General features: G+C 45.4%; 1 protein-coding gene across 1 annotated transcript in view; it reads right to left on the reverse strand.

The window, feature by feature from the left end:
* Positions 1 to 2,079, reverse strand: part of LOC126106595 (peroxidase-like) — a 98,106-nt gene extending 96,027 nt beyond the window's left edge. Inside the window, exon 1 of the mRNA XM_049912939.1 lies at positions 1,949 to 2,079. Within this exon, the coding sequence (XP_049768896.1) occupies positions 1,949 to 2,078 (130 nt within the window). The 5' untranslated portion in view covers position 2,079. The remainder of the gene's footprint in view (positions 1 to 1,948) is intronic.
* Positions 2,080 to 26,906: the final 24,827 nt, after the last annotated feature.

Below are 26,906 nucleotides of genomic sequence, written 5' to 3' on the forward strand. Positions count from 1 at the left end.
TGCTGAAACGCTCCATAAACTCAGATCTGAAGCACTGGATCATCTTCCATATAGTCACAATCTTGCTCCTTCTATCACTTGTTTGGTCCACTCAGGCATTAAGGGACCGTCGATTTGCCTCGGACGAATCAGTGAAAGAAGCGGTGCATTCCTGGCTCGCAGCTCAACCGAGAACTTTCTTTTCTGAAGACATCAGGAAGCTTGTACAACGATGAACCAAGTGCGTTGAATCGCAAGAAGACTATGTCAAAAAATAATGTTCTTTTAAGTTTCCTGTTTGATTACAATAAAATTTTATAACTACTTTGCAGATAATAATTAACTTAGCGTCGTACAAGTGTCAGTGTGGGAACTTTTCTAAATACGGTATCTCGTAAACGACTTGCACTAGAATCGTGCAACAAAACACGACTGAGATTCTAATTTACCCTACTTTTAATTAGCTAATGTCAATAGACCCTGTTCCATTAAAAAAAAGAGTATGTTTGAACAAAAATGCACTTTATGAGTGTCATTACAATCTGTTTATTGGATAACAATACGAGCCCCTGCCTGCCAATCAATAGAACTTTCCACTTCAGTAATATTTGCGGTGCAAGTTTTAGGTCATTCATCTTGTGTATCACACAGTGTAAGCTTCCACGGCTGGTGCTGACGTAAGAATTCCGGGCTATTTGGTCCGGGTCGACGTACAAAACTTTCCCCTCATGTTTCCTCTCCGACTGCAGGAGACACCTTCAGAGGTAAAATGGCTGACTGCAACGAGAACCCGAGAGAGCGCCGATTATATGCGCAGTGCAGAGGGCATGACAGTCTGTCACGTGACGTTAGCTAAGAGGTATTGCCAACATTCTCGACTGAAACTAATCTGTCGTTATTCTTATGTTGCAATATTGACATTCAAATTTTGTCTAATTTAACACCTTCCTCTTTTCTGTTAAAATTATTACGGTGTTCATAGATTCGAGTAGCCTCTCTATACATATGCGGATGATAATGCGATGTTTTCGATATGTCACTCGTCTTAGTGAATTTTATTTCATGATCACCCTTCTGGTAAAGCCGCTCCGCTGCGGCAGGTTTATCCGTATTTACCTCTGAAGATGTCTTCCACAGCCGGAGGGGAAACCTTAGGGGACACGTTTGTACAGCGACCGTGGCCTAACAGTCTCGAATCTTGTTTATTGATTCCGAGACGACTGGAACCTAATTTGAATGCCAACTGTCTTCCTACACCTTATTAGACATTGCACTCTGTTGTGTTCTTGTTTTTCCCAAATTTCTGTTCACCACCTGTAGGCGCAGTGTTACCAGTAAGTAAATGTAATTTATGTAAATGAAATTCTCAAGCCGGCCGAAGTGGTCGTGCGGTTCTAGGCGCTGCAGTCTAGAACCGCGAGACCGCTACGGTCGCAGGTTCGAATCCTGCCTCGGGCATGGATGTGTGTGATGTCCTTAGGTTAGTTAGGTTTAACTAGTTCTAAGTTCTAGGGGACTAATGACCACAGAAGTTGAGTCCCATAGTGCTCAGAGCCATTTTTGAAATTCTCAAAGTGATAGGTCCGCAGCTCGTGGTCTAGTAGCTCTGGATCGTGAGGTCCCAGGTTCGATTCCCAGCCGAGTCGAGTATTTTTCTCGGGGTTTGTGTTGTCCTCAACATTTCATCACCATTCGGGAAAGTGGCGAGACTGGGCAATGAAAAGATTGGGAATTTGTACGGGCGATGATAAGCACGCAGTTGAACGCCCCACAAACCAATAATTATCATCATCATCAAAGTGATAGCATAAAGAATCCAGCATCACAATATTTGGCTTGCCAAAGTGAGGTTAACAGCATCGCTACATAAAACACGTTCCCAGCTCGATGTGACAAATTTCGCTACGTCGTCGCTTACGGCGGACGCTGCGAGACAGACAGCTGTTAGCCGAGCGCATGGCTGACTCACCCCTGGTGACGCGGAGTCTGCAGGTTTTCCCGGGAACCGTCGACAGCGGCACCACGTTGGGCCCGCATTCGTGCTGAGCCTGGCAGGTCAGCAGCATGGCGGCGGAGAGGCCCACCCACAGAGTCAGCATCACTGCAGGCACGCCGCGGCGTCAGGACGATGTCAGAACCGAACACAGTGCAAATAAATACAATGAAAACAGGCAACAAACGATACACAGGGTGCATAAAAGAGAATCGTCCGATTAAAAAAAATCCTATTATGTTATTTGAGATATGTGCGTGAACGACGTACTGTTGTAAAGAGTAAACTGTCGAGTTTCACACGGTTCCCGCTAGGTAGCGGCAGTGTGTGCTCACTTCAGTATGGATATATTGATCAACATTATTAAGGAAGTAGGAATCAACTGGAGAGATTGGAGACTTGCAAGGAACTTGTACCTGGGACAAAGGGTAAAGAAAGGTACGCCTGAGCTATGCAGACACTGTGGAAATAGGAAGGGGAGTGAGACAAGGATGTTGTCTGTCGCCAAGTCTCTTTAACCTGTATGGAGAAATGCTGGCGAGAGAAGCGCTGAAAGGATGCGGAAACTTCAAAGTACGAGGACGTCTCATCAACACCGTCAAGTATACAGACGACCTGGTAATGCTCGCCAAAAATCAGAGACAGCTGCAACACATGATGAACAATTTTTTGGAAACGGGAAGAAAATACGGCATGGAAATCGACATCGAAAAATCAAAAGTGATGCACGTATCAAAATGTGAGAAATACTTGAAGATGACTGTTGACAATCGGGAACTGGAAAATGTGAATCAGTTCAAGTACCTGGGAAGTTTTATCACAAAGGATGCCCACTGCACCAACGAAATCCGAGCAAGAATCGCCATGGCAAAAGCTGCTTTCAACAAGAAGAGGACTCTGCTGACCGACAAGTTGAGGTTGGCATTGAGGAAAAAAGCTGATAAAGTGCTACATTTGGAGCATTGCACTGTATGGAGCAGAGACATGGACCATGAGAAAGAAGGACAAAAAATACCTAGCTTTGAAACGTGGTGCTGGAGGAGAATGGAAATGATCAAGTGGACAGATCGCATAAAAAATGACGATGCACTGCGAAGAGTAGGAGAGAAGTATTATGCGTAAAATTCTTCAGAGAAAGGCCAACTGGACTGGAGATGTTTCTAGACACGAGGGACTCATACAAGATGTCATCCAAGGGAAACTCAGAGGGAACGCAGGACGGGGAAGAAGAAGAATTTAACATCTGGACGACATGAAAGCTGGAAGGAGATACAACAGACTGAAGGAAGAAGGTGAAGACAGGGGACAGTGGAATCAGAAATTCTGTGTACGAAGACATGGACCTGCCACTAGGCAGAATACTACATAATAATAATAACGATGTGGATCCTCCTGCAGCACAGAGCATTACACGATGGCATGAACAATTCCGAGAAACATATTGTTTGTGCAAAGGCAAATCGCCGGATCGTCCCCAAGAGTCTGACACAGACTTCGAACGCATCCACCACAGTTTCACAAGGAGACAGCACATATCCGTTCGCCGTGCAGTTCTACAGCTCAACATGTCCCCGTTATCCGTCTGGCGTGTGTTGCGTTGACGTTTACACATGAAACCGTACAAAATTCAGCTACTGCAAGCTCTTCGTGAAGGTGGAGTTCTGTAATTTCATTCTTGGTAAGATGGAGAATGACAGTTTTCTTCGACGCTTGCTGTTTAGTGAGGAGATAACATTCCATTTAAATGGAAAGGTGACCCGTCATAACGTGAGAATATACGGTACAGAACCACATGAGGTTGTACAATTTGAGAGGGACTCTCCAAAATTTACTGTGGTTTGTGCAGATTCACAGGAAAAGGTGTACGATACATTTTTCTTTGCCGAGAACACTGTTAAAGGAAGCACATATCTCGATATGCTTGAGAACTTTTTTTCCCACAGTCGGAGACTGATTCGAACGACTTCATTTACCAACAGGATGGGGCAGCGCCACACTGGCATCTGGAAGTGCAGGAATTTGAAATCAAAGGATTAGCGAACGATGGATCGGTCGCAATGGACCAAATGATAAAATGGAAATGCCGTTTGGCTAGGGCCTCCCGTCGGGTTGACCGTTCGCCTGGTGCAAGTCTTTCGAGTTGACGCCACTTCGGTGACTTGCGTGTCAATGGGGATGAAATGATGATTAAAAGGACAACACAACGCCCAGTCCCTGAGCGGAGAAAATTTCCGACCCAGCCGAGAATCGAACACGGGCCGTTAGGTATGACATTCCGTCACGCTGACCACTTTTTTTTTCTTAATTTTGTTCGTTCTTGATCGTTCTATTGGGTCGTTGCGGACATCACATGACATCCGTTAAAGTTCGTTTGTTGATCCTTCGGCTCAGTTTTTTTATTACAGAGGCCTCCCAGCTCTCTCACGGAACACGCTGAGCTACCGTGCCGGTATCATTCAGCTACCAGGGGCGGACACCATGTGGTTGAAAATGATTGAAACCTTACATTACTGTCCTCCAAGGTCACCGGACCTGACTGTATGTGTTTATTTTTTGTAGGGGTTTATAAAAGACTCTAGTTATGTGCTTCCGTTACCAACAACAATGAACTGAGACATCAAATAACAGCAGCTGTGGAATCTGTAACACAATACAGGTCGTTGCAGTGTGGGAACAGTTTGAACACCGCATTAACATATTCCGTGCATCTCAAGGGGTGCCATACTGAACACCTATGAAAAGGTATGAAAAAAAAACTTTTTGAGCTTCCCATTTATCAAAAAACAAAATTCATTGCATATGTTTATTAGTTTCAGAAATACAGACGCGCCAAATCGGATGATTCTTTCTGATACTCCCTGTATTTATTGTCGCAGCTTTATAAATTGTTTCAAAGTACGAGTTTCTTGTGTATGTTTATTTGTTTCAGAAATACAGACCAACCAAGTAGGATGATTCTTTCTGATACACACTATATTTATTTTCGACGCTTTTTAAATTGTTTCGAAGTACGAGTAGTAGCCGCAAAAGCTGCTAACAGATGGCGATGTATGCTGTAAAGCCCGTATCAGTATGCGTGAATGAAATCGTCCTTTGCAATCACATCAAAATCTCATCAAAATGTTCACAGCTCACAGCAGAGGAAACGAATTCCGCTGCCGCACAGATGATCTGTGCTTCAAGTTCGACCTGCGTGGCCGGCCGGAGTGGCCGAGCGGTTCTACGCGCTTCCGTCTGGAACCGCGTGACCGCTACGGTCGCAGGTTCGAATCCTGCCTCGGGCATGGATGTGTTTGATGTCCTTAGGTCAGTTAGGTTTAATTACTTCTAAGTTCTAGGCGACTGATGACCTCAGCAGTTAAGCCCCATAGTGCTCAGAGCCGTTTGAACCATTTTTTTCGACCTGCGTGGTAGGACGGTTCTGGTGGACAGAGTCATTCAATATCCACCACAAAAGTAGTCACAAGAAGTCGGATTGGGTGAATACAGAGGCAAATCCACGCCTGCGCCAGTAAACTTGTGGGAATTCAACGCAACGGCTCTTTTCCCAAAGTATTCATCGGAAAATATATACAGGGCTATTACAAATGATTGAAGCGATTTCATAAATTCACTGTAGCTCCATTCATTGACATATGGTCGCGACACACTACAGATACGTAGAAAAACTCATAAAGTTTTGTTCGGCTGAAGCCGCACTTCAGGTTTCTCCTGCCAGAGCGCTCGAGAGCGCAGTGAGACAAAATAGCGACAGGAGCCGAAAAAGCGTATGTCGTGCTTGAAATGCACTCACATCAGTCAGTCATAACAGTGCAACGACACTTCAGGACGAAGTTCAACAAAGATCCACCAACTGCTAACTCCATTCGGCGATGGTATGCGCAGTTTAAAGCTTCTGGATGCCTCTGTAAGGGTAAATCAACGGGTCGGCCTGCAGTGAGCGAAGAAACGGTTGAACGCGTGCGGGCAAGTTTCACGCGTAGCCCGCGCAAAATTGGCTCATGCCACAACTGGAGACCGACAGCGCCGACTTCATCTTTCAACAGGATGGTGCTCCACCGCACTTCCATCATGATGTTCGGCATTTCTTAAACAGGAGATTGGAAAACCGATGGATCGGTCGTGGTGGAGATCATGATCAGCAATTCATGTCTTGGCCTCCACGCTCTCCCGACTTAGCCCCATGCGATTTCTTTCTGTTGGGTTATGTGAAAGATTCAGTGCTTAAACCTCCTCTACGAAGAAACGTGCCAGAACTGCGAGCTCGCATCTACGATGCTTTCGAACTCGTTGTGGGGAGATGCTGCGCCGAGTGTGGGAGGAACTTGATTATCGGCTTGATGTCTGCCGAATCACTAAAGGGGCACATATCGAACATTTGTGAATGCCTAAAAAAACTTTTTGAGTTTTTGTATGTGTGTGCAAAGCATTGTGAAAATATCTCAAATAATAAAGTTATTGTAGAGCTGTGAAATCGCTTCAATCATTTGTAATAACCCTGTATATGTATATGTACACACTATGTGATCAAAAGTATCAGCACACGTCCAAAAACCTACGTTTTTCATATTAGGTGCATTGTGCTGCCACCTACTCCCAGGTACACCATATCAGCGACTTCAGTAGTCATTAGACATGGTGAGAGAGCAGAATGGGGCGCTCCGCGGAACTAACAGACTTCGAACGTGGTCAGGTGATTGGGTGTCACTTGTGTCATACGTCTGTACGCGATATTTCCACACTGCTAAACATCCATAGGCCCACTGTTTCCGATGTGATAGTGAAGTGGAAAGGTGAAGGGACACATACAGCACAAAAGCGTACAGGCCGACCTCGTCTCTTGACTGACAGAGACCGCCGACAGTTGAACAGGTTCGTAATGTGTAATAGGCAGGTATCTATCCAGACCATCAGGCAGGAATTCCAAATTGCATCAGGATCCACTGGAAATACTACGACAGTTAGGCGGGAGTTAAGAAAACTTGGATTTCATGATCGAGCGGCTGCTCATAAGCCACACATCACGCCGCTAAATGCGAAACTATGCCTTGTTTGGTGTAAGGAGCGCAAACATTCGACTATTAAACAGTGTAAAAACGCTGTGTGGAGTGACGAATCACGGTAAGCAATGTGGCGATCCGATAGCAGGGTGTGGGTATGGCGAACGCCCGGTGAATGTCATCTGTCAGCGTGTGTAGTGCCAACAGTAAAATTCGGAGGCTGTGGTGTTACGGTGTGGTCGTGTTTTTCATGGAGGGAATTGGAACCCCTTGTTGTTTTGCTTGGCACTATCTCAGCACAGGCCTACATTGATGTTTTCAGCACCTTCTTCCTTCCCACTGTTGAAGAGCAATTCGGGAATGGCGATTGCATCTTTCAACTCAATCGAGGATCTGTTCATAATGCACGGCCTGTGGCGGAGTGGTTACACGACAATAACATCCCAGTAATGAATGGACCGGCCTGCATAGAGTCCAGACCTGAATCCTATAGAACAGCTTTGCAATGTTTTGGAACGCCGACTTCGTGCCAGACCTCACCGACCGACATCGATATGTCTCCTCAGTGTAGCACTCTGTGAAGAATGGGCTGCCATTCCCCAAGAAACCTTCATATATATATATATATATATATATATATATATATACTATGGTGACCAAACGGATCCAGACATCCGGACACCTGGCTGAAATTGACTTACAAGTTCGTGGCGCCCTCCATCATCGGTAATGCTGGAATCCAAAATGGTGTTGGCCCACCCTTGCCGACAGCTTCCACTCTCGCAGGCATACGTTCCATCAGGTGCTCGTTTATGATCTCAGCTAAAGCACCCGACAAACTGTTGCCCACTGCGTGAGAAAGGAGATAACGCAAGGTAGCAGAAAGAATGGGTGGGATACACGAAAAAATTAACTTCTCTACGGAACTGCTAAAAGAAGGAAGTATAAGTATTTTGGATGATAGGTAAACATAAAGGGATGAAAGGCATAAGATGGGCATATTTAGAAAGACGACGGATACTGATACGATTATAGATGTGAAATGACGTCACCGTACGAAGCGTAAATGGGCATACTTCAGAGCCATGATCAACAGGATGCTAAAACTACGACTCACCCCTAACGACGAAGTAGAAGAATTAAATGTGGTTAGACAAGTAGGCAAGGCAAAGGGGTATAAGGACCGTGATGCAATGAATCTTTGTAATAAACTAAAGTCAAAAATACGTGACAAGAAGGAGACGATAGAATCAGAAGACAAGAAGTCTGTTGCTATGTCATACAATGGTGCACTTTTCGACGGAATTGCACGGGTTGCAGAAAAACGAAGGTCAAAATTGGATTTCAAACGAAAAGTACAATTGGTTGTAGGTTTCGCCACAAAGTTGGCAACAACAGTAACAAATATTTAGAATCTAGTGTCTATAAGATAAACTACCAAGACTGTGACAAGTTTTATATCGGCCAGACAGGAAGAAGTTTCAACACACGTTTTAGAGAGCATACGTGTAACCAAAACAAGAGCGCTTTCGGTATACATTTGTGGTAGAGAAAACATTGGGCAAGAAAAATAGAGAATAATACGAAAGTGTTTCGTAGGGCGCCAAAGGGGCAATCACTGAAACTACTCGAGGAAATGGAGATTTATGTTCGCAGAAAACGGCAATCGGAATTACTGCTGAATGAACAGAATGAGTTTAACCAAAATACTTATTTTTCTTTTCAGAAACCTGCTGGTTTCAGCAGTTCGGCACGCGGTCGTGTGCGCCGGCCAGCAGCGGCGAGGAGGCTGGCCCTCCGTCCGCCACCAGAAAACAAGAACCTCACACAAAGAAGCCACGAGGCACTGAGATCCCACTCCGGATGTGTTATCGATTATCGAGATTTTAATTAATAGTAAGTCACTGTCTTTACGCTCATGGTTATGGTTTAATTGTTTTTTTCGTGCTGGAAGATCTCCATTTACGGATGTGATTTTATGTTTAAACATTTTATATTGGCTTTTACACAATTGTGTGTTTCACTTTGCCAGCCTAGTAACTTTCCATTATTACTATTTGCATCTTTTATGTGGATTTTTAAGTTGGACCTAATTCCACATGTTGTATATCGGTCCATGATTTATTGTCAGATGCTGTATAAACATATGAAATAATTTTAATTAATGACGACGCATACTGCATTTTAACTATTAAATTTGGGTTATTTGTTACTCATGTGCCCTAGCCAGAGTACTCTCTGCTGGCCTCGGTTATTGTATAAATACCAGACGAATCCAGATCATCACCAGCACTTGCTATGTACGTACATGTATAATTTGACGTTGATACCTGTGTCAGCAAATTTTATGATATACATGGCTGGTATGCACCGTTGTAAAGACTATTTTATTTTCTTCTGTAGCACCAGGTCTTTTATAGATTTAGCTCCATCAAACTGACCTTAGGTGGTTACACCCCGTTTTTGTTTGTAACAGGTCTGAAGATGGCAGTAGCCGAAACAGGTAATAGTGAAGTGTAAAAGTTTGTTTGATCATGGCGGATCTGTAAAATAAAATGCCACAATATGATCACGACTCGTTTCGCACTTTATGTCTAATTGATAGTATCGATTGTTTTTAGGTCTCCTTTGTTTGCCCTGCACCCTTCTAGACTGACGCCCTTCCTGTAGTTTTCCGAGACCCTTTAACCTAAAAAACCGCCCAGTACTCTCGAGTGGCCGTCACCTGCTATCAAGCGGAACCCAAGACACCATCGCCGGCCGGCGTGACCGAGCGGTTCTAGGCTCTTCAGTCTGGAACCGCGCGACCGCTACGGTCGCAGGTTCGAATCCTGCCTCGGGCATGGATGTGCGTGCTGTCGTTAGGTTAGTTAGGTTTAAGTAGTTCTAAGGTCTACGGGACTGATGACCTCAGATGTTGAGTCCCATAGTGCTCAGAGCCATTTGAACCATTTTGAACCAAAACACCACCGCCCTACGGCGCAGTTGAGGGGTCAGCAGCCTTCGCGGTCACTGAACCGACTGAGCCTCTCCAGAGCCTCCACTGGACTGTGTGCCAGAGGCCCGCAGTCAGTCGTGTTGACAACGCTACAGGTGTTGAGCTCTGCCTTCGTCTCTCAGCCAAGACCGGCACTCTTCAGCTAGCTGGCCGAAATCAGAAGGAATCTGTTATGATCCAAAGCGACACACATCGTTAGTACCGACATGAGCGACAACCTGCAGCTGGCTGCTCCCTGTGCTCTTCATGGCATCCCAAAGCACTCGTTCTGACTCATCCCGGTATGCGCACACAGAGTGCATGCCGGATTCCTTCGTCTCCTCAGCAGCCATTTACCTGAGGGCCCTATTATGCACTTGACCCTAGAGACACCAGTAAAGCTACCCTCAGTGAATGCTGGTATCCTGTGGGCCGAGACGCTTTCTCTGGAACAGGTCGAGCGACCGCAGCTGGCCCAGGATGTTTGTCAGCCAAAGGCAGACCCAGAAACCTGTTTTTCAGACGAACTGAAGAAGTCCTTCAGTTCTATCCCCAAAAAGTCATTCACTGCCTGCCTCATCTTGAAATATCACCCCCCCCCTTCCACTCAAACAATGGTGAGTGGTCATCATTAATGTGTGCAGCATTCGGCGGTGGTCACAATAGAACTGAGTGACATGTGGTTCGTGCTGGGCGTAGCCTGCATTTCCACGTCCAGCCCCCCACAGTGATGCCTGTTGGGAACGGTGTCAACCTGGGCGACCGAAGCCAGCACCACCTGGAGCTGTGAGTCAAGAGATCCAGAGGCATTCCTGGTGGAGGTAGGGTTTGGGAAGCACGAACACAAGCTTTTAAAATGCAATCTTTTTAAAATGTTGTCATCTGCTGGGGGGCATATCTTGCTGATATTTTAGGCCGGGGTGGCTCGCCATGAAGGACAACAAAATGGGGTATAGAATATCGTCGGCGTACCGCTGTGGTGTAACGGTGCCGCAGATGACGACAGAAGGGGTCCTGCCGTGAGAAGAAGTGCCACCCCGGGCCAGCACTCTGATCGCCTGGCCATACGGCGGCCGACACTCAGGCTGGTGTCCAGACGCCACCTGGGGTGTCTCCAGATACGTCTTTGCTGGTCATTGGGGCTGAGTTCGAGGCGAGGTTCATCACTGAAGACACATGTAGTCCAGCCAATGAGATTCCAGATCGAAGGCGTTTGTGGAGACGACCCGGAAAGCGGCTGGATACCAACACGACTGCCACCCGCTGTATGGCTTGACGACCAGGAATGACTGTCTGGAGGGTGCACACTTCTCTTCACAGCAGGACCTCTTTGGGTTTCGCCCTCAGCGCCCTTACGGCACAGCAGTACGTCGACGATTATCTATGCCCAGTTGGTTGCCCTTCATGCAAGCCATCCTGGACTTACATTTCAGCAAGGTAATGCCCGCCCCCACATGGCGAGAGTTTCCACTGCTTGTCTTCCTGCTTGCGAAACCTTACGTTGGCCAGCAAGGTAGCTGATTCTCTCCTCGTTTGAGAACGTTTGGAACGTTATGGGCAGGGTCCCCCCAACCAGCTCGGGATTTTGATGATCTAGCGCTCCAATTGGACCGAATCTGGCACAGGAATCCCTCACTAGGATGTCCAACATATCAACCATTGCCAACTGTGGGCCGAAAATACGTATGTTCCTCGTCGTAACGACGCGAACTGAAAAACAGTGCTGTTCTGCGCGGCTGGCCAGCGACACGATTGCTGCTAGTGTGGTGTCACCGCCAGACACCACACTTGCTAGGTGGTAGCCGCGGTCCGTTAGTATACGGCGGACCCGCGTGTCGCCACTATCAGTGATTGCAGACCGAGCGCCGCCACACCGCAGGTCTAGAGAGAGACACTTCCTAGCACTCGCCCCAGTTGGACAACCGACTTTGCTAGCGATGGTTCACTGACAAAATACGCTCTCATTTGCGGAGACGATAGTTGGCATAGCCTTCAGCTACGTCATTTTCTACGACCTAGCAAGGCGCCATTGCCAGTTACTATTGAGATTATGAATAATGTACCATCGAGAGCGATGTTCACCATTTATGGATTAAAGTTAAGTATTCCAGTGGCAACGTACGTTTTTGCTAAAGTCTAATTTCCTTGACCTGTTCCAGACCTCACGCCAGCCTGCGTGAGCTAAAACGCGTGCCTTTCGGCTTCCTCTAATATACCGGGTTGGCTCTCTTGCCAACCCACAACAGTTTGTATGTGTGTGTATGTGTGTGTGTGTGTGTGTGTGTGTCTGTGTCTGTGTCTGTGTGTGTGTGAAGGCGCCTCTGCGGCGGGCGTTTAGTGACGCCGTAGTCTTCAGTATTCCAAAACAGCGCCAGCTCGAGTTCATGTACCCACGAGAGAGTGCTGCGTCCAAATGGTTTATTTGGTAATGGAGAGAAGTTTGGGAGGTAGAGGGGGGATCGATACTCGATAGTGTAAGCAGGTTAAAATGAATTGAGGTTGAAACAGGTATGCAGAGGTGGAGGATTTGCACAGGACAGCGTATCGTGGAGAGCTGCCGCTAATCAGTCTTCAGACTGCACAACATCAACATAGTATAATCTTGATGCGGACAATAGAAACAAATACGAGTGGCGTTTGATAAGTACTGCAACACATCTTTTTCCTCGGCCAATTTCAGTTGAAAAAAATGCGGAATTTGTTGTGGGACTCCATCGAATACGCCCACTTCAATCCCTATCGTTTCATGAAATTACGGTAGGTGGCGCCGCTATACCTAAATGGTGTCTGTAACACAGGTTCGTTGCAAGTAGGGAGCTGTCGTTGAGTTTCTTTTGGCGGAAAATCAGAGCATCGCAGATGTTGATATGCGCTTGCAGAAGAGCTACGGTGACGAGGCAGTTAACGAAAGCACGGCGAGTCGTTGGGCGAGGTGCCTGTCGTCATTACGACGAGGGTGCGGAAACCTGTCCGACCTCCCGCGTCCCGGCTGGCCGCTCACAGCTGCGACTCCTGCGGTGTTGGGCCGTGCGGACACTCTCACTCGAGATGGTCGACAGATCACAGTCAGACACCTGGCTGCTCAACTGGACCCCTCCGTTGGTAGCGCTGACGCATTCGTCCACCAGTTGCGGTACTCAAAGGTGTGGACCCGCTGGGTTCCTCGCCTTTTAACAGAGAGGTCACAGTTCGCAGTAATTGACGGAAAGTCATCGAGCAAAACAGAAGTGATTTCTGGCGTTCCCCAAGGTAGCGTTATAGGCCCTTTGCTATTCCTTATCTATATCAACGATTTGGGAAACAATCTGAGCAGCCGTCTTCGGTTGTTTGCAGATCGTTTATCGACTAATAAAGTCATCAGAAGATCAAAACAATCTGCAAAACGATTTAGAAGAAATATCGGAATGGTGCGAAATGTGGCAGTTGACCTTAAATAACGAAAAGTGTGCGGTCATCCACAAGAGTGCTAAAATGAACGCGTTAAACTTCGGTTACACGATAAATCAGTCTAATCTAAAAGCCGTAAATTTAACTACATACCTAGGTATTACAATTACGAACAATTTAAATTGGAAGGAACACACAGAAAATGTTGTGGGGAAGGCTAACCAAAGAATGCGTTTTATTGGCAGGACACTTAGAAAATGTAACAGACATAATAAGGAGACTGCCTACACTACGCTTGTCCGTCCACTTTTAGAATACTGTTGCACGGGTTGTGATCCTAACCAGATAGGACTGACGGAGTACATCGAAAAAGTTCAAAGAAAGGCAGCGCGTTTTGTATTATCGCGAAATATGGGAGAGAGTGTCACTGAAATGATACAGGATTTTGGATGCACATCATTAAAAAAAAAGGCGTTTCTCGTTGCGACGGAATCTTCTCAAGAAATTCCAATCAACAAGTTTCTCCTCCGAATGAGAAAATATTTTGTTGACACCGACTTACGTAGGGAGGAACGATCACCAAGATAAAATAAGGGAAATCAGAGCTCGTACGGAAAGATAAAGGTGTTCATTCTTACCCCGCGCTATACTACATTTGAATAATAGAGAATTGTGAAGGTGGTTCGATGAAACCTCTGGCAGGCACTTTAGGGGGTGTAGGACGTCAAACGGGCCGACTTCGAGAAGGAGAGTCACCATAGGACATTTTAATTAGCACTGTCTATACTTTTACAAAACAATTCATAAAACTCTGTCAGCATGACCAGGAAAGATTCAGGATTCACACTCATAGCAGTGCAAGTTCAAAAACACAAAAAATAATATTTTTTAAAGGTGAAATTTCATGATTTTTTTCACTTACTGTTGGCTGCATTTGTTGCTATAGGTACACTTTTCTTCATAAGTAAGAGAGATTCCTCGATGGATTTTGCACAGTTTACAAACCATACATACAGGTGTATGAAACACTAGAATTTACTTAATCTATGGAAAAATGAATGGGCTGTTACGTTTTAAACTTCGTGTTTACAGAAAACTCGAATTTTATAGTTAATTATGTCAATTTTTACCACAGTTTTTAACATATTTGGGAAATTCTAGAGTTTCATACGCCTGTAAGTATGGTTTGTATGCTGTGCAAAATTCATCGAAGAATCTCTCTTACTCATGAAGAAAAGTGTACCTACAGCAACGAATGCAGCCAATACCAAGTGGAAAAATGATGAAATTTCACATGTATAAAAAGTTTGTTTTGCTATTTTTTTGAACTTCCTCTGCTATACGTATGAATCCCGAATCATTTCTGTTCACGCTGACAAAGTTTTACAAATCACTTCGAACTGGAAACAAAACGGCAATCTGTGGACTGGCGCCACACCGTCCCTTCTCTGAAGAAAAAGTTCAAACCACACCCCCAGCTGCTAAAGTGATGGTGACAGTTATGTGGGACTCTGAAGGGTTATTCTGTTTGGTATTTTCCCTCGTGGTGCAACGACCAACTAGGAAGTGTATTGCGCTACCCTCAGGATATTGAAGAAACGACTTCAGCGCTTTCTTCGCCACAAACATGGAAACCTCCTCTCCCGTGACAACGCGAGGCCTCAGCCGAGTCTGCGCACTTCATTGGACTGCTCCGCCTCATCGCACCTTCCGACTCCCACCTGCTTGGCCGCGGGAAGCAGTACGCGGATGACGCGGAGGTTTCTGATGCAGCGAGGCGTTTACTCCGACGTCGACCAGTACAGCGGTGCTACGAGGGCATCCGGGCCTCGCCAGTAGGGTGGCGTGAGGCCGTCGCACTGAACGGAGATAATGTTGAAAAGTAGAGTTTTACAGCCAAAAGGGTGGGGAATAATATGGTGCATTGGAATCCTGAATAAAACCAAACTTCTTTCAGAAAAAAATGTGTTGCACTACTTTTTGAACGCCGCTCTTACCGTGGTAACAAACATAGAACGAGTGCTTTAATTTACCTGCAACGTTCGGCTGACGATGTCTGGTGCGGGAATACTTTGGGAAGCGAGGCTTCAGCCCTTTTAAGTAGCTGCGATATCTGGAGTTTCAACTGCAGATAAGTTTATTGACGTCAGCGTAAGACTATCGTAGTTCGTAAAGTGTCTAAGCGTAGGTTGTGCGGTTACAACTACTTGGTTGACACCCCGTGTGCCTATCTCCAACATTATTAGTTTGGTTTGTTTACTGTCTAACATATTACCGTTTATCAGCCAGAAAAAAAAAAGCGGTCGGGCAGGCACCAAAGCTAGCTCCCACGGTGGAAATAATTAGTGTTTGTAGCAGTGGTGGATTCATGAGACGGCGAAGGAGGGCGACCTATCCACGCACGTAGAACTTCACCAAGCTTCACTACTTCTTTCAGAGACACTCCTCTTTCGCACAAATTTTCTTCCCTGCGTTTCATTCCGTACAGTTCATTACGCGTATCCACCTACTAAACTGGTGATTACATTTCAGTCCATACGAGTTCATTCGTTAAGCTCTAGATACGACAGCAGTGAGACAACTACACTCCTGGAAATGGAAAAAAGAACACATTGACACCGGTGTGTCAGACCCACCATACTTGCTCTGGACACTGCGAGAGGGCTGTACAAGCAATGATCACACGCACGGCACAGCGGACACACCAGGAACCGCGGTGTTGGCCGTCGAATGGCGCTAGCTGCGCAGCATTTGTGCACCGCCGCCGTCAGTGTCAGCCAGTTTGCCGTGGCATACGGAGCTCCATCGCAGTCTTTAACACTGGTAGCATGCCGCGACAGCGTGGACGTGAACCGTATGTGCAGTTGACGGACTTTGAGCGAGGGCGTATAGTGGGCATGCGGGAGGCCGGGTGGACGTACCGCCGAATTGCTCAACACGTGGGGCGTGAGGTCTCCACAGTACATCGATGTTGTCGCCAGTGGTCGGCGGAAGGTGCACGTGCCCGTCGATCTGGGACCGGACCGCACCGACGCACGGATGCACGCCAAGACCGTAGGATCCTACGCAGTGCCGTAGGGGACCGCACCGCCACTTCCCAGCAAATTAGGGACGCTGTTGCTCCTGGGGTATCGGCGAGGACCATTCGTAACCGTCTCCATGAAGCTGGGCTACGGTCCCGCACACCGTTAGGCCGTCTTCCGCTCACGCCCCAACATCGTGCAGCCCGCCTCCAGTGGTGTCGCGACAGGCGTGAATGGAGGGACGAATGGAGACGTGTCGTCTTCAGCGATGAGAGTCGCTTCTGCCTTGGTGCCAATGATGGTCGTATGCGTGTTTGGCGCCGTGCAGGTGAGCGCCACAATCAGGACTGCATACGACCGAGGCACACAGGGCCAACACCCGGCATCATGGTGTGGGGAGCGATCTCCTACACTGGCCGTACACCACTGGTGATCGTCGAGGGGACACTGAATAGTGCACGGTACATCCAAACCGTCATCGAACCCATCGTTCTACCATTCCTAGACCGGCAAGGGAACTTGCTGTTCCAACAGGACAATGCACGTCCGCATGTATCCCGTGCCACCCAACGTGCTCTAGAAGGTGTAAGTCAACTACCCTGGCCAGCAAGATCTCCGGATCTGTCCCCCATTGAGCATGTTTGGGACTGGATGAAGCGTCGTCTCACGCGGTCTGCACGTCCAGCACGAACGCTGGTCCAACTGAGGCGCCAGGTGGAAATGGCATGGCAAGCCGTTCCACAGGACTACATCCAGCATCTCTACGATCGTCTCCATGGGAGAATAGCAGCCTGCATTGCTGCGAAAGGTGGATATACAGTGTACTAGTGCCGACATTGTGCATGCTCTGTGGCCTGTGTCTATGTGCCTGTGGTTCTGTAAGTGTGATCATGTGATGTATCTGACCCCAGGAATGTGTCAATAAAGTTTCCCCTTCCTGGGACAATGAATTCACGGTGTTCTTATTTCAATTTCCAGGAGTGTATAAAGAATATGCTTTTCTGCAGCTGCATTTAATCTCCACAAGCCGACTCGAAGTGTGTGGCGGAGGGTAAACTAGTACTACCATCATATGAAGGGCTTATTTCAATAGTGGTGCAAGTCCATTTTTGTTCATATTGAGATACAGAGTCCTAAAGTTAAATGAGCGCCGAAAAATCTGCAGTTGAGATACCTGAAGTATTCAAGCATATGGCTTCTTGCTAGAGGTGAACCTTTCTTTCTGTTTGTTTGGCTCATTAATTGCAGAAGCATTATGGACAGAAAAGTGGAGGTAATGGACTTGTACCACTATTAAAATAAGCCCTTCATATGCCCTCCTTCAATGTTCCACTCGCGAACGCGAATGGTGTTTTGGATGTACTGTTGTCGCTAAAGGTCCGTATGAGACCTAATTTCTCTGATTGTCTCCTCGTGATCGCTTCTCCAGAGATATGTGGGAGAGAGCAATATATTAGCCGACTCTTAATCAGAATTTCAATAGCAGAACTCTCCGTCATGCACACCGCATCTAATACAGTGTCTGCCGCTGGAATTTGTTACGCATCCCATTAACACTCTCTCGCCAGCTAAGCGATCCCGTCACTGAACCTGTTGCTCTTCGTCGCATCTTACCCATGTCTAATAATCCTGGTACGTGTCTCGGATGGATGAGTAATAATCAAGTATCCCATATGCAGTGTACTGAACTGATAGTCTACCAGAGCTGCTATTTTTTAAACATTTTATATACTGCTACCGGTTTTGACCATGACCAAAACCACGTAGGTGGAAAGGGCCAACAGCTGCGAGACTTCGAAGTTGTGATGTCAGCGGGAAGCGGAGTAAGTCAACAGATGCCTTGTGTTGTATAAGGTGACAATTATTGAACTACATGAAAAAAAAACGTAAATTACTTACAAACTACGGCTGGCATAGATATGGTTCAACATGCAAAGGTCACAACATACATTCGGATTTAAGTTTTGATATGTTCGATATGCCTGCCATCATAACGAAACTGTGTATGACCCGCTGAAGTGTCGGAACATCGATGCTGTCGATGACCTGCTGCAGGGCTGACTTCTGCTCAGCAATGCTTTTAGGTCATTGCTGTACGCCTCGTCTTTAATAGAACCCCACAAAAAGGAGTCGTATGTATTCCCCGTTGAGGGTGAAGACACTTCCCGGTCGCGAAATGAGGGTTCTCAGTCCCCAGTTTTGCTTATTGACGAACCTATCAAAATGGAAGTGGGCTTAGTCGCTAAATCAGACTATAATGCGCATACTAATTCTCATCATACCCCGTGACCAATAGTACAGTTTGGACGTCCCTACGCAAACCGATCAGACGTTGTGACGATTTTATTTCATATAGTTCAATAATTGTCGCCCTGTATCAGCAACGTATTGGTGACAAAAACTACTTGTGCTATGTGATTGTTATGAGATTGTTATTTAAGTAGACAGAAGTCATATCGTGTATTACTAAGCTGTGTTTGTGTGATCTTAAGGGGCTCCGGAACGCCCTATACTTGCAATAAAATAACGCTTATAAATTACATCTTTCCTCACAAAGTATTTGAGGTAGGAAGTTGAACTTTTTACAGATTATTTATTGGAATATGGGCTACAACTTAACACAGGGATTTTACAAAATTTTAGTTCAGTTATTAAAGATGATTTTTTTTCAATTGTAATGAAAATTCACAACATTTTTTTGCAATTTTTTATGTATATATTCAGAAATATACAGTTTTTTGGAAAAAGGCTGTGTTAAATTATGCAGAAGGTACTGTGTAACATTTACTGAAAGCTTGAAACAAATATGTTTGGAAGATCCTTAGAAAACATGTAATTAGTATGAGAAAATAAAAGTTTTGGGAATCGAGCGACAAAGATTGGATTAACTTTTTAGTGCATTCCAGGTCCATAGGATGGATTATCTTCATCCTCTGCAAACTCCTCCTCCAGCTTCCTCTTGTTCCTCCTCCTGTTTACTCTTGCTTGTATTTCTGTACTCTTTACAGCCCTGTCTGCAGCCCGAAGGCGTTCCTTGTCTAAAGCAAGTACCATGTTAGAACCTATCTTCATTGGCATATTTCTAAATACCTTGCACCTTACAATGTTGCCATCATTGAAAGTCGCAACAGCATCATACACACCAAAGTGAAGTGTTTCTATTCCAACAAATACACTCTTGGGGATTCTCGACCATATAACACTATTTACACTTTTATTGGGGTTTTGAGTTTTTCCGTGAATACACTTTTTCAACAGTTCAGATGCTGCTAAGTCTCTGAAAATAGGTTAGCCACAACACATACTTTCTCACATCACTAAAATGTACCTGATGAACACGGACGTTAATAATAACACCATTTGACAGCAGTTTAACAGCGCCGCAGTGGGTCACGCCCATGTAGAACACATTTCAAAAAAATTTAAAAGTAGTTGTAGTCTTCGGAATTGAAAAAATTATATATCTATTAAAAGATAATAGTCTGCAGATTCAGAAAACGCAAAAAAGTAAAAATTGAACTTTTCATCATTTTGAGCCTTTCCGGAGCCCCTTAACGCAGTTTTATCTCCATTGCGAGTATCAAGTGTTGCGCGCGAAAAGTTAATAGGAATTACACTGCGGGAAACAAGGTCCAAGTGTTCAAGTTTCCTAAAGACGATGTAATGAGACAGAAATGGCTTCACTCGATACCAGGGCAGGATCTCGCAGTTATTAATTATTCAGTGGCAAGTTTTGTTTTGAATGTAAATTAGTAACACATGTCTTAGATTATGGAATGCTATTATTTCCCAGATAACTTGGCTTCAGTATATTCGTATCACGATTAATGTACTTCACTGGTCATTTTTAAGGTGTGCCACAAGCATTTCAGGGCTAGCTACATTATCTGGGAAGTATCAGACATACACGGAAAGGAGCCGTTACTGCTTCGCCTTCAAAACCACGGCTCGATTCAGATGGCGTGGCAGGAATTTTTCCGATCTATCCAGGCTACTTATCTTCAGCTGCACGTCCATTCATAGAGGAGCCAGAAGAAAAAAAAGATGCGTTGGCAGCAGCAGTATTTCAAGAATGCATCAAGATTACTGCTGCCAGCCGTGAGTATTTAAAAAGAATTTCGTATAACGATTTTCAGAAACTGAAACTTCTATACAGAAGTGGGTGAAATTAGTGAAGGACGAATGTATTATTTTTATGTGCATCGATCCATCTGTACTTAGTGTATAATGTGATTAATAAAACACACATCAAAAAAAGTTTTGCATCACTTCGGTTCCGACAGTTCCGGAACCTCTGCAGAAAATTGGTATAGAAATCAACATAAACATCATTTCCGCGATTTTGATTGCTCATGAAAACCACACATTGCATGTTGTACCAAAATACAGCGAGACCTCCAGAGGTGGTGGTCCAGATTGCTGTACACACCGGTACCTCTAATACCCAGTAGCACGCCCTCTTGCCTTGATGAATGCCTGTATTCGTCGTGGTATGCTATCCGCAAATTCATCAAGGCACTGTTGGTCCAGATTGTCCCTCTCCTCAACGGCGATTCGGTATAGATCCCTCAGAGTGGTTGGTGGGTGACGTAGTCCATCAACAGCCCTTTTCAATCTATCCCAGGCATGTTCGATAGGGTTCATGTCTGAATAACATGCTGGCCACTTTGAGCGATGTTGTTATCCTGAACGAAGTCATGCACAAGATGTACACGATGGGGGCACGAATTGTCGTCTATGAAGACGAATGCCTCAACAACATGCTGCCGATATGGTTGCTCTATCGGTCGAACGATGGCATTCACGTATCGTACAGCTCTTATGGCGCCTTCTATGACTACCAGTGGCGTGCGTCGGCCCCACATAATTCCACCCGAAAACATCAGGTAACCTCCACCTTGCTGCACTCGCTGGACAGTGTGTCTAAGGCGTTCAGCCTGACCGGGTTGCCTCCAAACACGTCTCTACGATTGTCTGGTTGAAGGCATATGCGACACTCATCGATGAAGAGAACGTGATGCCAATCCTGAGCGGTCCATTCGGCATATTGTAGGGCCCATCTGTAGCGCGCTGCATGGTGTCGTGGTTGCAAAGAAGGACCTCGGCATGGACGTCGGGACTGAAGTTGCTCATCATGCAGCCTATTGCGCACAGTTTGAGTCCTAACACGACGTCCTGTGGCTGCACGAAGAGCATTTTTCAACATGGTGGCGTTGCTGTCAGGGTTCCTCCGAGCCATAAACCGTAGGTAGCGGTCATCCACTACAGCAGTAGCCCTTGGGGGCCTGAGCGAGGCATGTCATCGACAGTTCCTGTCTCTCTTATCTCCTCCTTGTCTGAACAACATCGCTTTGGTTCACTCCGAGACGCCTGGACATTTCCCCTGTTGAGAGCCCTTCCTGGCACAAATAACAATGCGGACGCGATCGAACCGCGGCATTGACCATCTAGGCATGGTTGAACTACAGAAAACACGAGCCGTGTACCTCCATCCTGGTGGAATGACTGGAACTGATCGGCTGTCGGGCCAGCCGCGTATAATAGACTCTGCTCGTGCATGGTCGTTTACATCTTCGGGCGGGTTTAGTGACATCTCTGAACAGTCATAGGGACTGTGTCTGTGATACAATATCAGTCAACGTCTATCTTCAGAAGTTCTGGAAACCGGGGTGTTGCAAAACTTTTCTTGGTGTGTACTGGTAACAGAAAATTATGTGAATACAGCCGACTGAGATGTGCATGCCTCAGTGTGAAAATGTCATTTGTAAATTCGTGAACTTTTACTAAACAACTACTGTAAGCTACATTTAAAAATTCCGCACAAGTTCCTAACGCTTCATACGCACTAAAGTAATGCATTTTTTTCAGAGACATCAGCAGCTTTGTTTACACATTTACTAGTATTGTTGTATAATCTATGCACTGAACTAATCGCAGTTATGCTTTTCGATTTGTTTTTGCCTCAATTCTATATAAACAACTGTATGTGTTTCCTCTAGTAGCTAACATTACTCAAGTATCGACTCCAAAATCGCTAAACTTACGAGCCACACAATTCATTTGATGTTGGCTGTTTTATATTACGATCGCCGCTTGGCTACGACGTCACGATACAGTTGTTTGGCCTTGTCTCTAGGTGATGTTGGCATAATTTATTACCAAGCGGCATCTAAATATAACTAATTCATTTTCAAGCGGCACCTAAATATAATTAAATGTGTCCTCTTTGGTTGCAATATAATTTTTTATTCTCTCTATAAGATCGTAAATGACATTTTCCAACTTGTTATATTTGTGCATGTATGTTAAAATATCGATCTATGTGTCAGAGATATAGAGCCGAAAAAGCAAGCTACGTGAGCATCATCAAGGAAATAAGAATCTACACACATATGGCAAATAATCTAAATAACATCCTAAGTGAACAAACAAAATTTAAAAAGAAGAAGTATATATTGCAAACGTCGACAAATTTCTTATCGGTGGTAGATAATTCAGAAAAAGAGATAGTTCTAAATGTTACGCACGTTGTCAATAGACTTTTATCAAAGATGAAAATTTAAATGTGAACCACATCTCTGACACTTGCTGGTGTTATCATTTTTGGCTGTATGAATGATAATTGATACGTGTGTGGGTAGTTGTTTGTGAATATCTGTCATCTTCAAAAAAATGGTTCAAATGGCTCTGAGCACTATGGGACTTAACTTCTGAGTTCATCAGTCCCCTAGAACTAACCTAAGTACATCACACACATCCATACCCGAGGCAGGATTCGAACCTGCGACCGTAGCGGTCGCGCGGTTCCAGAGTGTACCGCCTGGAACCACTCGGCCACTTGGACGGCTCTGTCATCTTCGGTTAGAATTTCTACTAAATTTTATATAAAAAGTTCATGTTTTAAATCCATTTGTTCATCTAAAATAAGGCCTGTGTATTGTGTGTGTGTGTCTCTGAAGTACGTTCACTTTTAAAACATTAGGTAGTGCGTGTAAAATTTTCATTAATAGCTGCCCAGCTGTCAACCTGTCACTTCTGGCGATAAAACGTCAGATGATAAGAAAGGACGATTAACAACTGAACCAAAGCACAAAACAGCTTACAGCATGGGTTCTATACCTACACCACTTTCTAATACAATACGGAGTGACAGAGACCACTGATGTTACACTGAAGTAATACCAAATCTGTATATCCGGAAATACAATTAATGAACATTATAGGAAAGTAAAAAATGATATTTTACTTTCGCAGATGCTCTCAAGATAGCAGTCTACACTAATTGGATAGTTCGCACTAAATTAATATTAAACTACTACAGCACCAATCTGGATTTTATTACATGAGAAATATATGCGTTGTACACGTAATTTTGCCATCGAAGTAAATATACACTGCGGAGCAGCGTTCGTAAGGAAATAAAATAGCAGCGATACAGTTGTAGCACCACAAAAAATGCCCTCTGGCAGGGACTTGATAATGTTCGCTATTCGCCGCTGGCCTTCGGCTTGCCTCCCCTTCTTATCCGGGTAGGGTTTGTGTGGGCGGCGAGATGGAGGCAGGTCAGCCGCACAAGATACGGAAGCTGCCCTTGCATTTAGTGCTTACGAAGACGCCCGAGAAGTCGCCTGTGCAGTGCCTACACACTTCCACCAACGAAAATCGTTAGAGGTGGTGAACGCTGTTCCCGTATTTCGTTGAGTCTCTGTCTTTCCTACTACGACTTACTCAGACACTTTAAAATTCTAACCGTATCGCGTGAAGTTGGAAACAGACATCAGTCGAACTAGCGACGTACGTGTCACAACTGGCACGCAGCAGATACAAGTGGTACTCAGTTTTACTAACGAGGCCGTTCTTGTCAGAGTTCCGAGAAATTACACCATCAGTCCTCGTTGTCAAAGTTAAGTGTTTTTTTTTTTTTTTTTTTTTTTTTTTAACCCTTGGAACGTGCCTGTATCGTTCATCTGTTATCTTTAACCCAACACGCTAATGACTCCTAGCTAAAGAAATTTTTTCTATTGCGACAGACACTAACAAACCAGCACATTAGAGGAAAGTGCTTGACATCTTTTTCATTACTAGCAGTAATCGCAGCACCTAGCAGTAATAGCAGCACCGGAACGGTGTCCTTGAAATATAAATTTTTTCCACTTCATGTTAACGAAACAGCCATATACTCATCGTTAGTTTTGAATTTATGACGAGCAACCGTGTCTCGAGATTATACTGTGAGAATTCAGGTGCTTCTCTGAGGCATAGTTCAAATGGCTCTGAGCACTATGGGACTTGACATCGGAGATCATCAGTCCCATTGAACGTAGAACTACTTAAAACTTACTAACCTAAGGACATCACACACATCCACGCCCGAGGCAGGATTCGAACCTGAGGCCGTAGCACTCGCGCGGTTCCCGACTGAAGCGCCTAGAACCGCTCTTTCACCGCGGCCGGCTTCTGAGACATGTTTGAAACAAAGTTTTCCGCGTAATCAAATGGAAGAGACCTCCAAATGCGACGAATCTGCATTGACAGCTGTTCCAGAGTGAATATATATTTTTCCTTACAACTTCTTTTTGATGTAAAACCATACATTTTCAATGGTATTAGTGTCAGGCGACTGTGAGGGCCAATGCAGTACCTACACACCCTCCTCTTCTTGTGCATCACAGTCAAGAATTCGAAGTAAATTAATGCATTATGGACATTGCACGAAGGAGAAACGTTCCCTCTAATGGGTTGCGAAAAGCTAAGGCGATGTCTCTCACCATCTCTGTCATAGGTTGACAACGCTCTTACGTAACAGATTGTAACATCACCTTTCTGTCCGTAGCTTTCTCACATATATTCCACACATATAATACATTCACTTATATAATATGAGTTTAAAATATAATTGTACACGTACTCCATCAGAAGTATGCGATGTGCTGGGACATTACCCATTCCTAATAGGCGTCGTTTACGTTCTTCAGATTCACCAATGCGTATTACGATGACTCTGTCCTACAAAGCAAAGGGCGGTGGTGTCGTGCTAAAAGATAACGACTTCCGTAGTTGTGTACGATATATGCAAATAATACGCATCTAAATACATGATGGAGACTTGTCCAAAATCAAATACAGGTTTTCTCAATTCACCTAGCAGTTGTCCGCGCCCAGTAGCTGAGTGGTCAGTGCAACAGACTGTCAATCCTAAGGACCCGGGTTCGATTCCAGGCTAGGACGGAGATTGTCTCCGCTCAGGGACTGGGTGTTGTGTTGCCCTAATCATCATCATTTCATTCCCATCGACGAACGAGTAACCGAAGTGGCGTCAAACCGAAAGACTTGCACCCGGCGAATGGTCTACCCGACGGGAGTCCCTAGTCACACGACATTTACGTTTTTACCTTGCAGTATCAGTTTTTACGACAAATGGTGCGTTAAATATGATGTACTGCAATAATTTGGCACTAACGAAGACATTAACATTAGGCTAAGCTACAGGCGAGTCTTCTGTTGTGAACTTTAACTGGCATTGACACTCATTGTCTTCGCCATCTCACATCCAAATTACCACCTTAAAATCTCAACCAGACCTAGGACTGCGCTACAGTGACCAAGACCGAGATATCAGGGTGGGGGCGGGGCGTCCCGTCCGACACACTAGCCAGTGTCATTGACAATCTGTTTCCTTTCTTCGTAATAGTTTACTTTCGTTATCCTACCCATTTGAATCTGACCAACAGACTTCTTTTTCATTTCAGGTCCGTTGACAACTTTAAGTGATTGTCATTTCGAGGAAACTAACAGCTGTCTGACCCTCCATTGTTTTACACCACACGATTGTAAGAAGACATTAAATATATCTGTGTTACTCAGCCGTGTGGCATTAAATTTGCCTGGAGCGACCAGCACCTGAGCGGTTGTGGGTACCCAGAGAGAGGGGTAAGCTCGACACACTCTCTTTCATGCTACGTTTCTTTGACTGCTGTGGCGACCACGTGACCTGAGCTGGTGCCAGAGCACGGACTGCAGCCGTCTTGCCATTGGGGGCAGCCTGGGGAGCCATCGCACGATGCGCGAATTCTTGTTTCGTTCGTTAATACTGTTTTACTGAAGCGCAACGGGCGTCAAAAAGGCTTCAACACACCAAGTTGGTACTATCCCGTGTCCTGTGGTGGTGGTTCAGCCAATGGCATGGCCATGGTGGTAACACCAGTTTGCATCAGAACACCGAAAATAAGGGCTGTTTGGCTTGGCTCAGCACTCGGATGGATGATCATCCGGTCTGCTGGGCACTATTGGCAAGTGGGGTGCACGCAGCCCTTGTGAAGCCAATGGAGGTGCAAATTGACAGAGAAGTAGCGGCTACCGTCTTGTAAAGTAACAATGGCCAGGAGACCGGTGTGCCGGCAACCTGCCCTTCCATATCTGTACCCAGTGAAGCCTGTGGGTTGAGGATGACACGGCGGTCGGCCGGTGCCGTTGGGCCCTTATTGCCTGTTTGGGCGGTGCGCCCTTTTGGGATGGTGGTTCACGACGTCCTGACCTCGACCAGCCCT

The sequence above is a fragment of the Schistocerca cancellata genome, chromosome 10 (genome assembly GCF_023864275.1).
Source record: "Schistocerca cancellata isolate TAMUIC-IGC-003103 chromosome 10, iqSchCanc2.1, whole genome shotgun sequence".
NCBI classification, from domain to species: domain Eukaryota; kingdom Metazoa; phylum Arthropoda; class Insecta; order Orthoptera; family Acrididae; genus Schistocerca; species Schistocerca cancellata.